General features: G+C 47.0%; 2 protein-coding genes across 2 annotated transcripts; one reads left to right on the top strand and one right to left on the bottom strand.

The window, feature by feature from the left end:
• Positions 1 to 754: 754 nt before the first annotated feature.
• Positions 755 to 10,826, bottom strand: LOC119269820 (uncharacterized protein slr0889-like). Its single transcript, XM_037551747.1, has 12 exons — positions 10,469 to 10,826; positions 10,213 to 10,341; positions 9,859 to 10,053; positions 9,631 to 9,678; positions 9,409 to 9,537; positions 8,666 to 8,790; positions 7,415 to 7,525; positions 7,093 to 7,201; positions 6,881 to 6,999; positions 1,500 to 1,653; positions 1,182 to 1,326; positions 755 to 1,033 (listed from the first exon to the last, which is right to left on the bottom strand). Exons 1-12 carry the CDS (start codon positions 10,586 to 10,588, stop codon positions 984 to 986), a joined length of 1,434 nt encoding a protein of 477 aa, XP_037407644.1. The 5' UTR covers positions 10,589 to 10,826; the 3' UTR covers positions 755 to 983.
• Positions 10,827 to 10,830: 4 nt separating this feature from the next.
• On the top strand, positions 10,831 to 12,855 carry LOC119269821. Its single transcript, XM_037551748.1, has 4 exons — positions 10,831 to 10,976; positions 11,892 to 11,999; positions 12,237 to 12,301; positions 12,468 to 12,855. The coding sequence occupies exons 1-4, from the start codon at positions 10,872 to 10,874 to the stop codon at positions 12,613 to 12,615; spliced, it is 426 nt and encodes a 141-aa protein (XP_037407645.1). The 5' UTR covers positions 10,831 to 10,871; the 3' UTR covers positions 12,616 to 12,855.
• The last annotated feature ends 3,429 nt before the right edge of the window (positions 12,856 to 16,284 follow it).

Here is a 16,284-nt window from a genome sequence, read left to right as displayed (position 1 = left end):
CTCAGCCTCTCGGGCCCCTGGGTGACTTTGGACCAAGGCCTCGCTGCTCGGCCCTTCCCGGAGTTTGATTTGACTCCTGGGCAGGCCTCGTCTGGGCATCATGTGCCTGACGGAGACGAGGTTGTGGATGACCACGTCGTTCCTGTGGAGATAATTTGGCCGAGATAACGAAGGACCTGTGGAGTGTGGAGAAATGGCATATCCTATTTGGGGCATAGGTTGCTATTGTAGCGCGTACGATCGCTACGCGAAGATGACGGGCCAGCCCACGTAAGCTATTCGGGACTGGAGACTCCCCTTCCGGTTTTTCTTTTTCTTTCTCCGTGTTTTTCTTTTTGTTGTTTTCTTGTTTTTAAAATTTTCGTTTTTGTTTTTTTTCCTTTATTTTCTTATATTTCTTTTTACCCTGCTCACCCGAGCTCATATGAGGCCGATCTAAGAAACTCCATGTCTGCAAATGTGCCACAACTTTTAAACGAGGTAAAAAAATCTGTCAGGGCGTCTCAAAAGGGATAAGTGAAACCTGGTGAAATCTGGATTTACTTCACTTCCATCTGCATTATCCTCTTTTCTTCTTCTTATGTGAGTAGCTTTCAGCGTAAAATCATGTCTAGTACTCCCTCCGTCCCAAAATAAGTGTTACTACAAAGTTATACTAAATTACTGATACTTATTTTGGGACTGAGGGAGTAGATGCTAACAGAACCTATTCACTTTCTAATAAAATCCCAAACCTTCTGAACCAAACAAGGAAAGCCCAAATGAAATTATATATTTTTCTCTGATTTCTTTCCTTCCTTAAAATTACATGTTTCTCGTCATATTATATATAATTTGTGATCAAAGACAAACAAATAATCAGTATCAAATGCTCCTGCACTACAACCTCGCAAAAAGGTAAAAAAAAATGCCTTTTGGTTACTGCCAGTTCGTTACAAAATGATTTACATATTGGTTCTTTGGCTGTCGTCATCTCTACTTCCCTAAAAGAACCTTCTAAGGAAACTTCTTCTTGGTCTTCTTGATTTTACATCTGAACAAGAACACAAATAGTTCAAGTTAGTCAACCTGAAAGACACTATGGATATAAAGAGCTGTAGCAAGCAGCACAATGGAAACCATGATGCTTGCTGATTAGATTTGACTCATCGACAGATGTACCAATATGCTGAAAGTACTACCTTTTATTCTCCCAGCCTTTAACAAAGCTTCCTCAGCAATTGGTTTCCATTGCTGAGCACAAGAAAAACGGAGGCCCATCCCTACAGTCAGCCCGCGCAACAGTTGTATCGTTCGAAGCACCGAAAATAATTCCTCTGGGAAGCTCTTCAAGTAGGAAAGCAAATAGAAAGAAGACATTTTAGAAGGAAGTTAAACTGCACCAATACACAAATCATTTGTATGCCTGTAAGAGTTTTCAAGTAAATGGAGGAGCAACAACATATGCCAATTGTCTTTCATGTTTGAACTATGGAAGTGCAGATAATACAGTCGCATACCTCTACTCCAACTTTATTCAGTGAAGAATCATCAGCAAAGGGCGAGAGCACGGTTACTCCAGGCGGTAATCTTGTATCAAACATTCTAAGAGATAACTGAAACAGTTCTTCTAGCTCATTGTCTGCTATACTCCATGTTTTGAAACCAAATTCACTGAAACATTTGATAAATCCATAAGAAAAACAAGTAATATGCCAACAGTTACTCACCAACAAATCATGACTCCATTAAAAATATTTATTATGCTGACCCATTGGCCCAAGATTGTTCTCTTACAAACTAGCACATAAAAAAACTGAAATTTCTGTTTTAACTGAAAACTGTGCGGCCCTCAACACCCTCTTTCATTTTAAATAAAAGGGCAAGGAGATATTTTTTAAGGAGCCTAAACTAGGGATGATGCTGTTGACAATTTCAGTGTTCCTTTGTTCATAAATGGTCTGTTCCATGCTGCAATGATGAAAGCCTCCAATGAGAAAGGCTTGCTGAAGGCGATTTTGGCCACGCTGATCATGTGATTGCAATCCGAGGTGACGTCTAGCTGAATGCAGATAGCTTGCCAGCAGGAGGTGCTGAAGGGGCACCTCCAAAATAGACGATCCCTGGTTTTTAGGCTGCCAGCAGTACAAAGGACGCAGTTGGAATCTTCACCTACTTGATAGTTTCGGTGAACGAGCATATCCCTGTCGCTGAGAAGAAGCCACGAGAAATCTTCAGTTTGGAAGTGCATTTGGATATCCAAACACGAGATAAGCTGGTGTCTGACTGTGCTGGAAAGCAAGATTGTAGAATTAATTGGAATAGTAGAAGGTGTTCGCCCAGAAGTAACTTCAGGTATCAGATGCATGAACTCATGTAGTTCATATAAAGCTTGAATGAAGAGAGTAAGGTAGAAAAAGGTCTAGCGGCTCAGGGAGGGAGGGGAGAATTAGATTTACAATGAGGAGCCGCCTTAACTCTTGAAGTTCATCAAAAGCTTCAACGGATAGAAAAGTGGAAAAGGTCTAGCGACTCAGACAGAGAGATAAAGAGAGATGGAGGGGGGAGCCTAAGAGGGTTGTGTTGTCAGTACTGTCAGTCAATACACTTAAGCTTGACGAGCCCATTGTCCAAAATATTCGACACTTGTGGGTTCAGTTAACGACGGCCAAGATCTTGTGAGAGTGAATGAAGGGAGATCCAATACAGACTGTTACTACTTACTACAGCACTTATTCACTGTTTACTTTTACATTCCAATTAAAAGAGCCCAGCTACAGGGAACCATTGTAACGAACTCTATATATGCTGTTTTGGCTTGTTAAGAAAGTAAGAGAAGAGATACAACTTTAGAGTAAAGTAGTTAGTGTATCTCGCCTCCTTCCCTGGCGATTTTCCTTTTCCACTGTCGAACTCGACAAACACAAATTTAATACAAAGAAGGCTTAGAGACCTAGGGGAGTGCGATCTTGTGACCTAGGCGACTTTCTGCAATCTTGTGAAAGCTTCATTATGAGCTGTTTTACAGGTGGCCTTCAAGCAGACATTAAGCATGACGTGAGTGGTCAGAGACCTAGGAGAGTGCTGGAAGCTTATTGGTATGCAAAGATGTATGAAAATGCTGCTAATGCAAAGAAGGCTTATTATTAATCCACTATGCAGAAACCAAGAGCAACATTTGCCCCTACTCCTCACAGACCACACTTTAACAGAAACCATGCTGAGCGAGTTCATCCAGCTGGGAATCAGACTGAGGGCCTGTTCTGATCTCCTCCCACTCCACACTTCTAAAAAATTCTGCTCGAAGCCATCCCGAACGATATAGCTTCCCGAAGCCGAAATCCAGGAAGCCACGATGGGCTGTAGTTCATTTTTGCAAAGCGACCGATTCCCAGCTTCCCCTTTTTGTGAATCTGAAGTTGCTGTTATTTACGGCCGAATTGCCACCACCAAGAAAACGTTTCGCTCACCTTCCCCTCGCTCGATCCCGCAGAACAGCCCGCTCGCTGACAACTCCCTCCCCCTCATTTCTCCTCTGTAACCCTACCGCCGCCGCCACGCCCAACAGCCCCCGCCGCCGGCCAAATCGTCGACTCTGACTACAGATCCGGTCGCCTCTGGCCGGATCCCGTCGTCTCCGCCGTCCGTCGCGCCTGGTACACGGAGCTGCGACTCCGTGGCTTGGAGGATCTGGCCCCAGCGCCATTGACGCCCTAGCAGTTTGGTCCGAAATGGGCCCTTTCCAGCCGGCCCAAGGTGGCAGAAGCGGGCCTTGAGCGCCCCAGCTGGGCTGTCTGGTCATCCAGTCGCTGGGAGAAGCTGTTGGCGCTCCAGAACGTTTTCACATCGCCAGCTGAAGCAAGAAGCCGGATAAGAAGCTAGATATGAGAAGTTGGGAAGTTAGATGGTTTCAGAACAGGCCCTGAGTAAGACAATGTTGGTATTGTAAAGAACCTTGGAACAGAGAGCATAGATGTAGACGAGGCAGAACTCTCCATATCATGCAGGAGATTGATGATGATACAGTTGAATTAGAGGAACAAGAGACTTCACCTACACCAGATCAAGCTTATCACACAGCTCCTAATACTCCAGAACACCCAGAGCAAAAATCTGAAGTTATGTTGATATCTTGTCATGCGGTAGCTGGCACAGGAGGCCCTGCTACATTTTCACTGGTGATTAACATGGGGGGACATCAAGCAGTGGCGCTTGCGGATAGTGGCAGTTCACACACTTTTATTAACTATGACTTTGCTCTTACTGCTAACTGTCATTTACACAGTACACCAGTTAAGAGGGTCAGTGTGGCTGGTGGGGAACGATTACAGTCTACTGCCATTGTCCCTCTCACTACCTACTTCATTCAGGGAAAGAAGTTTTCTTCTGTCTTTAAAACCCTGCCCCTCCACAGTTATGATATCATTTTGGGATGTGATTGAATGTGTAAAGTCAGTCCTATTACAATGGATTTCGACATGAGAACTTTGACCGTGCACAGAAATGGTCTTCCTATTGTTTTCACTGATCACAATACAGCTCCTGCTAAGTCCCTGGTTACACCTACTGCTATGAGCAATCTGTTGACTAAACCTGTGATGGGATATATTATACAGATGTATGCACTAGAAACAGAGGAACCAGTGACTACAAACATTCAGAACCCCCTTGTTCAGAATATACTGGATAACTTCCCTCTGGTCTTTTCTGAACCTAAATCACTGCCTCCAAATAGGGATTGCAACCACAAAATCCCTTTGACTGCTGGAGCTCAACCACCTAACCTCAGACCTTATAGAGTTCCACACATGCAAAAAGGGGCGATGCAGGAGATAATCAAGAAAATGATTAAATCCATGGACATATACAACCGAGCTTGAGTCCTTATTCTTCTCCTGCTGTTATGGTTAGAAAAGAAAGATGGCAGTTGGAGACTGTGTGTTGACTAGAGAACTGAACTCTATCACAATCAAGAATAAGTACCCAATGCCAGTATTTGAGGATCTTCTGGATGAACTACATGGAGCAAAAATCTTCTGCAAGCTGGATCTAATATCATGGTACCATCAAATCAGAATGGCAACTGAAGGTACACCCAAAACAGATACATTCAGTCCAGCAGTTCAGTTAACAGTTCTGCACAAGCTGAAAGAAAATCTCCAAGTTGCTCAAGAATGCATGAAAATGCAAGCTGACAAGTTAAGGACAGAAAGACAATTGAAGGAAGGAGCAATGGTTTATATCAGAATCCAACCTTATCGCCAGAATGCATTTGGGTTAAGGGGGTCGTTGAAACTGCGATCTAAGTATTATGGACCTTTTAAAGTGCTACAGAGAATTGGTCAGGTGTCCTATAAACTGCAGCTACCAGATACAGCAGCAATTCATCTTGTGTTCCAATCAGCTAGCCCAAAGAACATGTTGGCAAACATGCTGTTCCACTCCCTCATGTTCCATTAGTTACTGAACATGGCAATATCAAGACGACTTTTCCATCGTTCAAGCCATGAGGATAAGGCTGATCTCAAGTGGATGGCATTGTCAGTGCCGTCAGTCAATACACTTAAGCCTGACGAGCGCAGTGTCCAAAATATTCAACACTTGTTGGTTCAGTTAACGGACGGCCAAGATCTTGTGAGAGTGAATGAAGGGAGATTCGATACAGACTGTTACTATACTACAGCACTTATTCACTGTTTACTTTTACATTCCAATTAGAAGCACCTAGCTACAGGGAACCATTGTAATGAACTCTATATATGCCATTTCGGCTTGGAAAGAAAGCAAGAGAAGAGATACAACTTTAGAGTAAAGTAGTTAGTGTATCTCGTCTCCTTCCCTGGTGATTTTCCTCTTCCCCTGATGAACTCGACGAACCCTAGCCATTTCCACCCCTATCCACCTCAAATCCCTGGCTGGGGCGTGACATGTGTCCCCCTGAGTGATGCTACAGCTTGCATTGTTAAGGAGTTTGTCAGAAAGAATGGTGGTGTCCTTCCACAAGAATGAACCTGTAGAGCTGAAGGCGTGCAGACCAACCTCACGTAGTGTTTCTAGACAAGTTGTACCAAGGGGATGTCGAGCTTGTTGTACAATTTACTACGGAATTTCAGGAGAGGAGCTCATTCTGGACTGAGAAATCAGGATACCAACCACCATTCAGCTTCGGCTTGCAGACCTTGTTCCAGGTAGCCATCAATTTAGATCTAATCATGATTTCCGAATTTCCCACAGGTATATACAGCAAGCGCAGTCAATAGTTTCTTTAACCCCCTCTGGCAACCTCAAGGAGCAATTTGGGTGGGCAGCAGGCTAAGGACAGATCTAGCGACAAGGATGTGTTGCCCAAGGAAAAGGAAGGAAGAGTTCGATATACGCCTTCGTTCAATACGCTCATTGAGGGGGCATAATCACAGATTTTGGATCTTGACAGGTCAAGAGGGAGCCTTACATACGTCGAAGGAAAGGTGCCAGTGTTCAAGAAAGAGAAAAAACAGTGAAAAAGGCCAGCCAGGTATTGAGTTCTGCCTTCTGGAATATTGATGGATAGCACACATAAACCAGCCAATTTGCCAAAAGTCTCAAGAAGCCCTTTGAGGTAAAGAAGCTGGCGAGGACAGGCCTGCATGACCAAGGGCATGTCGTGTGTGTACAGGATAATGGAAAATCCACCTCAGCAATGTGAAGAAGTTACTTGAGCAGATCTGACAGGCCTTGTTGATGATGGCTTGCAGGAGATCCACAGCCAGAATATGGAGAGGGCACAGAGGGTCCCTTAAGGAATATCAGGCCAGCAGTCGATTTTTTTTTTAACTAGGACTATTGATTTGAATTTACTGTCCTTGTATAGATCTAATTATCACATGAAAAATGACATAACATAAAAAGAGATTGAGTTTACCTGAGACTTTCTTTAGTTCTCAAAAGGTCATCATCGGCCATGGCAATGACAAGATTTGCATAAGCCAGTCGTAAATCCTCTGGCATTTCTTTCACTTGTCCATAGTCAAGCAAAGCTACCTAATAGAGGGTCACCATTAAAGAATATTCATCTAAAAATAGGTCTTTGCCATAAGGAAATATCTTGACATTTTTGTAATAAGCATCACTTGCCTCTGTGTTGTTGCAGATAAGGATGTTTCCTGGGTGTGGATCTGCATGGAAAAAGCCATCCTTCAAGATCATTTGGCCATAAGCAAGTGTAAGATCCGTCAGAATCTTCCTGCATTAAAGGAGAATATATCTTTTGAGATGGCTAGAGCACTCAAAGGAATTGAAGAAAGGACATGTTTGACATAAAAATTAAATTTAATACAAATATAAGGAGGGCAATAGCTATGTGTGTGTGTGTGTGTGTGTGAGAGAGAGAGAGAGAGAGTATGCCTCATAAAATAAGGAAATGAGAACCATACTCTTTTGGGATGAAGGGGCTTACTGCTTTGCCATTGCTGCAAGCTTACCAGCAGGATCAATTCCTCTTTTAGACATTTCACTGCTGAGATTCATTATTGGAGTTCCTTGTATGAATTCCATGACCAAGACCTCCCTATCAAAGAAAAAAAATGTCTCAACAAAATGAAGTAAGACAAACTGATGACATGTACATTTTGCAAAGAAACAGAAGACAGAGTTGTGGCTCAACAAAATGAAGTCACTATTGCCAGAGATCTGCCCAACATCAAAGGGCAAAATATTCAGAGAAAAAGCAATTCTATGGTCCATGGCCTTGCCCAGTACTGTAGGAGGGGGGGGGGGTATACCCAGTAACACGCACGCATGATCAGGCCACGGCCACACACCGGCCACTAACACACGCACGAATGGATCACCAGGCCACTATGCTGGCTATTAACGACACAACCGACATGCACGTCCACGATCCAGCGCTCACGTAGCTTTCTACTACCAGCCACGAAGACCCAGCCGTTCCTAAGAAGCAGCTAACAACCTCATGCCTAGCTAACTAACTGGAGTCTATCCGTGACTAATTAATTTCCTCGTCTGCTGCATGCGCCACACACACGCTGGTCACCACACCTAGACGTGGTTTACTCCTAACATTGTGTACCGCCCTGCGTGTCGAAGCAGGTCTTGCGCGATTGTAAGAACTCTATTCTCATTGACTAATACAGTGCCTAACTTGCTAATGAGCTTTTCATTTGTATAAAAGGAAATAAGTTCATACAAATGACACATTTCCTACATTTGTAGTACAAGAAGAATAACAAGGCATGGTATAAAATCAGCAACACACTTTTGATGTGATGAAGTGGCAAAAATAAATGAATTCATGATGGATAGTGATTCGCTCATGAACTCTAAAAATCCTAACCAGACAACACATTAGAATTCAGCCGGAGGAACGCAAGATAGAGGGGCAGCTAGATCAATAAAATTATAGATTAAAGGACAGATAAAGGGTAAACCAATTACATAACATATTTAATGCCTGTCTAACCAGTACAGACTAATGCAAGTATTCATTATATGTAAGGAAGCCTCACAGAGGATATCGTTTTTGGAACAGAAGCAAAGCCTGCAACTACCAGATGACCCATTATAACTTCTCTAATGAATCCTTCCGAATGATGCAAGCTTTTTATTTACTTGTAACTGTGGTGCAGAAGTAGGATTCAGTAAAACCTGAAAAACAGGTTTTGCTGATTAAGAAGATATGACAATGTACCTGCTAATCATTCCAGGAATCACACGAGGCACCATAACTGGAGGTTTCTTATTGCTGACACGTAAGAATTCTCGTATTCTTTCCATTGCTCTCGCTTCTCGCACAAAATCAAACTCATAGCATATCTATGGAAACAATGAAGCCAAAAGATCAATAATTCACAGAAAATGGTTAAATTATTAGTTTTGATCTCAGAAAAGGTGCACATTCTTATGAAAACAAATTATACTTTCTCGTATCTCTTGGCGCATAAGAACCAAACTGGCACTCACATAACATATACTCGTATAGGAGACGCATCATGCAACTTTATGCTTCGCAGTATACAGATATCTGGCCTGCTACAATCGAATACTAATAGTAAAAAAAAACACTAATAATGTCCCAGTAAATGGTTATCTTATCTTGTTTCTAATGGTCCAGATGTTGAATACTGAGATTGCACTTATTTATTTTTCCAGTAAGTAAATAGCCTTAGTGGCCCAGTTTAGTCCACTTGTGGATGTGTGGATATGATCCATCATTTTATAACAAAATCTCCATTCACTTTAAATGACACCCCATTTTTATCACAGAGTAAATGATTACATTTGAACATACAGGCCAGTCTGCCTTAATTTACAAAAAAAGAGAATAATAAAAACCGCAAGAGGCTCAATATTTCTAGATGGTTTAGAGCAGGTGCAGAGAAGTATACTAGGAGAAGCAAAAATAACAAAAGTACTAGTGAACTAAACAAAAACCTGCTTTTCCATCTCTTTTGTGGCGGAGAACAGATCAAAGTTGATGTCATATTTCTGTAAGAACAAGGCAAATGCTTGCATGTTCCGGATATCAACCATCATCAATTGTTCAGCTCCTGGATGTTGAACCTGGATAGAACCAGATCCACTAGGGCACATCAGAGCATATCAGATAAGGAAACAACCGTTTATGGAACACATACATGCAGTCCTAAGTCGTACCTTGACAGCAACATCTGTCTTTGATGATTTAAGTCTCGCTCGGTGCACCTAACCAAATATGAAGCCTATTGAGTGAGAGGCTATTGCAATTATTTTTACAATAAAATGTAGTGGCACAGGGAAACGAATGGCACATGCATAGGCCCAAGACTGAAAAGAAAAATCATGCAGAGCACCAATGTTACAATTCACCGGATCTTCAGCCAAGAGAAGTACCTAAACACGAACCTGTGCAATAGAAGCAGACCCAACAGGCTCAACTTCAAAGAAATCAAATATCTCATCAAAGCTCTTGCAGAACTGTTTCTCTACAACATCTCTGACAACTTCGATCGGCGTGGACGGAGCCTTGTCGCACAATGTAACAAGCCTCTTCACCCAGGCCGTCGGCGCCAAATCGGGCTTGCCCAGAATTTGAGCAGCCTAATCGAGATAAAAGGTGAAAGAATGTGAGTATAGCTAGGCTGTGGCATCTGTTGGAGTTAGCGAAGCTTCTCAAAATGATCCTCCGATTCATGTAAAAAAAAGTAGGAAAGACGACCGATCAGAGGGGAACACAGAAAGCAGCAGGCAGGGAGGGACCTTGAGGAAGAGGCCGCCGAGCTCGGAGCAGAGCGAGTACATCTTCTGGGCGCCGATCTCGTGCTGCTGCTCCCACATGGCCTCCCGCTCCTCCTCATCCTTGACGAACCCCGTGCGCAGCTGGCACACCTGAAGACCGACCAAACCAGCCAACGAAACACCACGGTGAGCTCACACGCATAGAACCGAACACCTGGCGCGCGCGCGGGCGGAGGCGCCGATGGAACAGGGGAAGGCCCGTCCTCCCCGCACGTACCTTGTAGCTGCCGTAGATGTCGACGGCGCGGACCCAGAACTGCGCGGAGCGGCTCCACGGCCGGAACCGGTCGGAGAGGCGGTCCCGCAGCTCCTGCACCTGCGCCAGCGGCGGCGGCATTGCGGTCGCCGGAGAGGGGAATGGATGGATACAGTCTAGAATCTAGATGCCCCCCTGCCTTAATGACGCGCGCCGCAACATCCGACTCGTGGCTCCAAGCGGCTGGGCGCTGCGCGTGCGTGGGCGGCGAGCTGGGGCGAAGGCGGAAAGTGGGAAAGGCGTGGGCCTTTGCCGGCCACAGAAAAGAGAAAACGCTTCCACCACGTGGTCGGGGACGGACGGCTGTGATCGCGTCGCTCCTCTTGCCGGCTCTGCTTCTGTGTGAGCTAGTCAGTAGTTCTCCATGGCGGCGGCGAGGGCGGGCGCGGCTGCCCGGCGGCTGTGCCACGCGGCGGCGGCGGCGCAGCCCCCGCGCCTGAAGAAGCTCGCGCTGCACCCGCCCAAATCCGTGAGTCGCTTGCCCCTTCCCCCTTCTTCCCTCCCTGCAGCGACGTTTTCCTCCTCCTCAGATCCCCTCAGATTTACCTGATTCCTGCTCTTCTGTGCTACCGTGGGTTGGTGGTAACTGCTCTGATTGGTCGTCTAGCCGTCTTAGCCGTTCAGTGCTTCCAGTTTCAGCTGAAATGTAAAAGTTGACGCTTCCACGGCAGCGCAGGAAAAAAGACATTCCGTGTGATGGTAATGCGCCACTTGTGAGCGCTGAAACTGACGTGAAATCCTGCCGTGCGGTCCATGGCGAGCTCCCTCCCAATCTGGTAGGGGAAAGCGACATTTGCCTCGCATTCTCCTTGCTGAGAGCTCTGGAATCTGGCATCTGATTGGTTATCCATTCCTCACCAGTCGTACTGTATTTTCGGCACGTATGCATTTCAATGACCTTATCCAGAATTCACAAATTCATTCAGTTATCTCCATTGGCTGGCTATTGCTGGTATCTTGACGGATCAATCGTTAACAAAGCGCTGTGTGATATTATTATCTGGCGATGAATTTGGAATGTAACCTAGCACCAGAGGATCTTGATGTTCAATCTTATTTCTGTCTGCGACCCTAAAGCATCAGGCATCTGCTATGACTGAAGCAAACTTACACACGACAACTTGCTACAGAGAATCTTGATATTCAATCTTATTTCTGTCTACAACCCTAAAGCATCAGGCATCTGGTATGACTGAAACAAACTTACACACAACAATTTGTTACAGAGAAAGACTCGCTTTGTCTGAATGTGATAACCATTAGCAGTTTAGCACATAAAGTTGGTTGCAAAAATTGCTAGGAAATTATTCCTCCCTGATACTAACTTGCTGCAAATGTCCTATCTCATATCAGTGATTTGAACTATGTTTCTGGTTGTTCTCAGGTAGAGGTTCAATTTGCAGATGGCAGTACATTCCATCTGTCGGCTGAGTTTCTCAGAGTCTACAGTCCAGCAGCTGACAGCAAGATCAGATCAATAGCTGGCGAGAAGGTAAACTTTTACTGTATCTTCTGTATTCCTTTTCACCACTTGAAGTGGGGAAACCATTTTTTCTCAGTTGGTAAGGGCCTGATGCTTCTATGGCAAGTTTAGAGCCGTTTGCTAACCCTGGAATGTTGACCTGTCCTACAAAACCTTGGAACAATACCCCTTTATAATATTACTAGCATATTTTGGTGGTGTGTATTTAGTTGTTTGCTAAGTATTTAACCCTTTAAATTATGCCAGGTTATATTTGGGCGCCGACATGTTGGAATAATGTCAGCTGAATCAATAGGAAACTATGGAGTCCGGTGAGGGTCATATTCTTTGTAGAATAGATTTCATGGAGATTTATCTACTTCGGACAATAGTATGCCTCCTGCAGAAAATAGTTGGTTGTGCCATCTCTATCTCTCAGAAACTATTAATTTGCTTTTGTCTGCAAGTCTCATCTATAGCGACTCTTTTGGACCACAGGATACTGTTTGATGATTTGCACAAGACTGGGATCTTCACTTGGGATTACTTGCACCATCTGGGTTCTAACAAATTCAGTCTATCACGAAATTATATCAGAATTTTGAGGAAACATGGTCTTAGTCGGGATCCTCAGAGAAGGAAATGACGATAAGTGTTTGCGTGTGTTAAACATGTAGATACGACGGAACTCAAATAGGCTTTGCCTACCATGTCCTGGAATTCAGAAAAACTGTTGCCTTGAGGGAGATGGATGGAGCTTCTGCATGTGTACGGAATCTCTTATTTAGATAACTTGGTACATAGTGACTGAAACTGTGTTTACGTTGAAAATATGGTAAAATTCTTTACACCGAGTTTATATATGTGCTGGATGGGATTGTATGTCTTTCTTGAGTTGTGCTGGTAGAATTTGTTTCCTTGTCCATTATGAATTGTGCATGAAATCGTTTGTACTCTATATTTGAGATCGAACAGGAGGTGAGGGAAAGATCATCATGGCAGCATGCTACATGTACCCCTGCTCGTGTAAACAATACTACCCTCCATGAAAGTAGTAGCCCGGTAAACAACTTCGGCATGGAGTCAATGAGCTTGCCATGGCAGATGCCTATGAATACCTTGCCGCATTTATTGTCGCGTGCCATGGGCATCTCACCGGTTAGGAGCTTGCAGCAAAATGGGCTCCTCATGAACGAACCGGTACAGGGAGAACGACCTACTACCCACGATTAGATCATGGATCTTAGTTTTGCCTTCCTCCATGGCCATGCATGCCACTTCAATCTCCGATGGCAACACCGATCCTAGCTCCTCCATCAGCTTGCTGATCTTTGACAGCACCAGCTCAACCACGGTGTCCCTACTCCTCGCGAGAGCATGCTCGGGATCGACAAACTTTGCACTTGGTTTACTCCAGTATCTCACTTCACAAGGACCAGTAGTAAGGTAGACACCCAAAAAGGTTAAGATACATCTTGCTTGCTTCGAAAAAAGCCTCCCGGCAACACTCTTGTCTAACCATACAGTGATACAGATGACTGAGGGAGCTTATAAAAGTGTGTACTGAAGGGGTTGGTTCACTCGAGTATCTCACATTAACACCTCTATTATATATAAAGTTCAAAAAGTTCAAATACATCTCAATTAGCTCAGCTGACCAGAGCTGGAAAACTATATAACCTGGACTCGTGGAGACAAAAACTACGTCCCACTCGTATGACATGCTTGCGACTCATTTGATTATCACACCCCCCGCTCATGTAGATTTGACTCAATGATCATTATCACACCCCATCTCATGCAGATTAGTACGGATAAACTGCACACATCACATCATCTTCCTGGAGCATACACCCATTGATCAAGTTGGAGAAGGGCAGGTGCCCTTCTCCACTGGCATACATGCCTTTTCCATCTCCCTTCGCAGCGCCGAGACTAAGGGCATCTCCAGCTGCGCCTTCAGGAAGGCCTTCCCAGGTGTTTTTTTGCGCCGGCGCCGAAAAAACGGCTCAGTCGCGCCCCCAGGAGCCCGATTTTCGCCGGCCTGGGCCGAAAACAGCGCCGGCGGATCCACGCCGAACCCGGCCGCTGGGGGGGCGCCGGGGCGAACTGTTTTGGCGCGAAAAAGCCGCGGGCCAGCCGCGTCAGGGACACGGCGGCTCGTCTTCCCCCCAACTGCCTCGGTTCCCGCGGGGAATCAATGGCAAGGCTGCCGCCGGTCAACCTTGCCATTGATTCAGCCTTGCCATTGATTCCTCACGGGCGGCGCGTCTCGAGACGGCGCGCCGACGCCTCCCCTCCCTCGCGCGCGTACACACGACACGGAGCGGCTATAAAAGCCGGCGGTTCTCGCCGGTGCCCACACTAGACTCGCCCCTCGCCGCCGCCCAGCCCCTCTCTCTCCGTCTCCGTCTTCCTCTCCCGAGCGCCACCGGCAGCCCCTCTCTCTCCCTCTCTACCACCGCCGAGCCCGTCGCCATGGCAGAGCGCTTCCCCGGAGACGAGGCGGCGGCGAACGGCTTTGGCCGGCGTTCGCTCCGCGAACAGGAGTCCTGGCTCCTGTTCCAGGCGAACATCCCGGCGCCGCCGGACATGCGCGCCGGGCCGACGGGGTGGCGGCTCAGCGATGGGGGAGTGCCCGTTCCCCCGTTACCCGACGCCGTGGCGAAGCCCACGTACTTCGCCGAGGAGGCCGAGGTCGCGCACGCCTCCCTGACCGACGACGAGCGCTCCCTCCCCCAGTACGCCGCCGACAATCACGCGGCTTGGGCGGGGTACTTCCAGCGCCGCCAGCAGCAGCGCCTGGCCTCCACCAACGACGCGCCGGTGGTCGGCGGCGTGAAGAACAGCGTGGGGCGCCACCTGTGGTGGGGCGTCCCGGGCCACACGCTGGAGGGCGTGCTGACGCACCTCAACGGCGGCAACAACCCGTCGTTGACCTATCCTGCAACGAGGGCCGCCCCGTCGCAACACCGACGTGCATGGGCGCCAAGGAGGTTCGCCTCCTCCTCGTCTTCCTCCTCTCGCTCATCTTCCCACTCCTCCGGTTCTTCGGCGCTTCTCGGCGTCAAGGCCGAGCCCGCGGCGGAGACGCCAATCGGTCGGCTCACTCGCAGCGTCGGCATCGTCATCAACGAGGGCGGCCGGCGCGCCCCCTCCTTGTTGGCTCCTCCGCGCTTCGTCAAGCCGAAGATGGAGCCGGGGCTGGCGCCGGTGAAGATGGAGCCGGGGCTGGCGCCGGTGGAGGCGGTGTTCGACGACGACGACGCGGTCCTAGAATGGGCGCGCCAGGACTCCATTGCGATGGAGAAGGCGCGTCGGGAGAAGGAGAAGGAACGCCAGCGCGCCGCCCTGCGCCGCTTCGAGGAGCGCCGACGCGGCCGCGTTGAAGACGGGGTCGTCGTCTTATGCGACAGCGACGACGACGACGACGACGCGCCGCCGCCGGTCCGCCATGGTGACGCCGGGCAGGGGCGCCCGCGTCAAGGAGGAGAAGGCCGACGACGACGATGGCGGCGACGGTGGCGACGACTTCAGCCATTTTCTTTTTTAGATTAGGTTAATGTAATGAAAATGCGCGAATTTCACCGAAATTTGCCATGTTTGGCCCAAATTTAACTAGTTTTTATCATAACTTCGCCGAACGGTCCTTTTTTTTAAATACGCGCCTGGGGCGGCTCTAGGGGCCGACGGCTGGGGACCGACTCGCCCCCAGGGCCATTTTTTCGCCGGCTCACCCCCAGGCGGCGCTTTTAGACGCCCCCTGGGGGGCCAACGGCTGGAGATGCCCTAACTCCACCAACACCTTGCTGATCTTGGACAGCACCAACTCAGCAAAGGCCCCGCTGCTCCTTCGAGTGAGAGTATGTTCGAGAAGAACGCTGCGCAGCTTGTTTTGGAAATATGAGCAATTTATCGAATGATTTTATTGACAGAAATATTAGATAAAGTACGACTAATATAGCAGTGATAAAACGAGACATGCGTTCTGACAGAGAGAAGGTAAATAATATCTGCATATATGAACTGTAGCCTAGCATATCTAGAGCAGGCAGTAGAGGTAGTCGCATATATGGAGTAGAACCTAACACATGTAGGACAAGTGCTAGTACGGGAAACTATGGCATGACATCTGACAGAAAGAAGAAGAACACATACGTGACAGCAGCAACTGCAATACTGGACTTGGGGTCAGTGTCCTCGCCAGCCATGTCGTTGAGGAGGTTGTCGACATCGAGGAAGTAGTTGTCGGAGTCCGGGGCGTCCGTGACGAAGAAGTCAGTAGTCGCGCTGAGCGCTCCCCAAAAACCTTATC

The sequence above is a fragment of the Triticum dicoccoides genome, chromosome 3A (assembly GCF_002162155.2).
Source record: "Triticum dicoccoides isolate Atlit2015 ecotype Zavitan chromosome 3A, WEW_v2.0, whole genome shotgun sequence".
Lineage (NCBI taxonomy): Eukaryota > Viridiplantae > Streptophyta > Magnoliopsida > Poales > Poaceae > Triticum > Triticum dicoccoides.
This window is presented reverse-complemented; position numbering and strand designations above follow the sequence as displayed.

Coding starts and splice junctions, on each gene's coding strand:
- LOC119269820 (XM_037551747.1), bottom strand. CDS start 10,588: ATGCCGCCGCCGCTGGCGCAGGTGCAGGAGCTGCGGGACCGCCTCTCC. Junction 7,526..8,665: donor ATTCCTGGAATGATTAGCAG/GTACATTGTCAT, acceptor TTTCTTTGATAG/GGAGGTCTTGGTCATGGAAT. Junction 7,000..7,092: donor TTATCTGCAACAACACAGAG/GCAAGTGATGCT, acceptor ACCCTCTATTAG/GTAGCTTTGCTTGACTATGG.
- LOC119269821 (XM_037551748.1), top strand. CDS start 10,872: ATGGCGGCGGCGAGGGCGGGCGCGGCTGCCCGGCGGCTGTGCCACGCG. Junction 10,977..11,891: donor CGCTGCACCCGCCCAAATCC/GTGAGTCGCTTG, acceptor GGTTGTTCTCAG/GTAGAGGTTCAATTTGCAGA. Junction 12,000..12,236: donor GATCAATAGCTGGCGAGAAG/GTAAACTTTTAC, acceptor AAATTATGCCAG/GTTATATTTGGGCGCCGACA.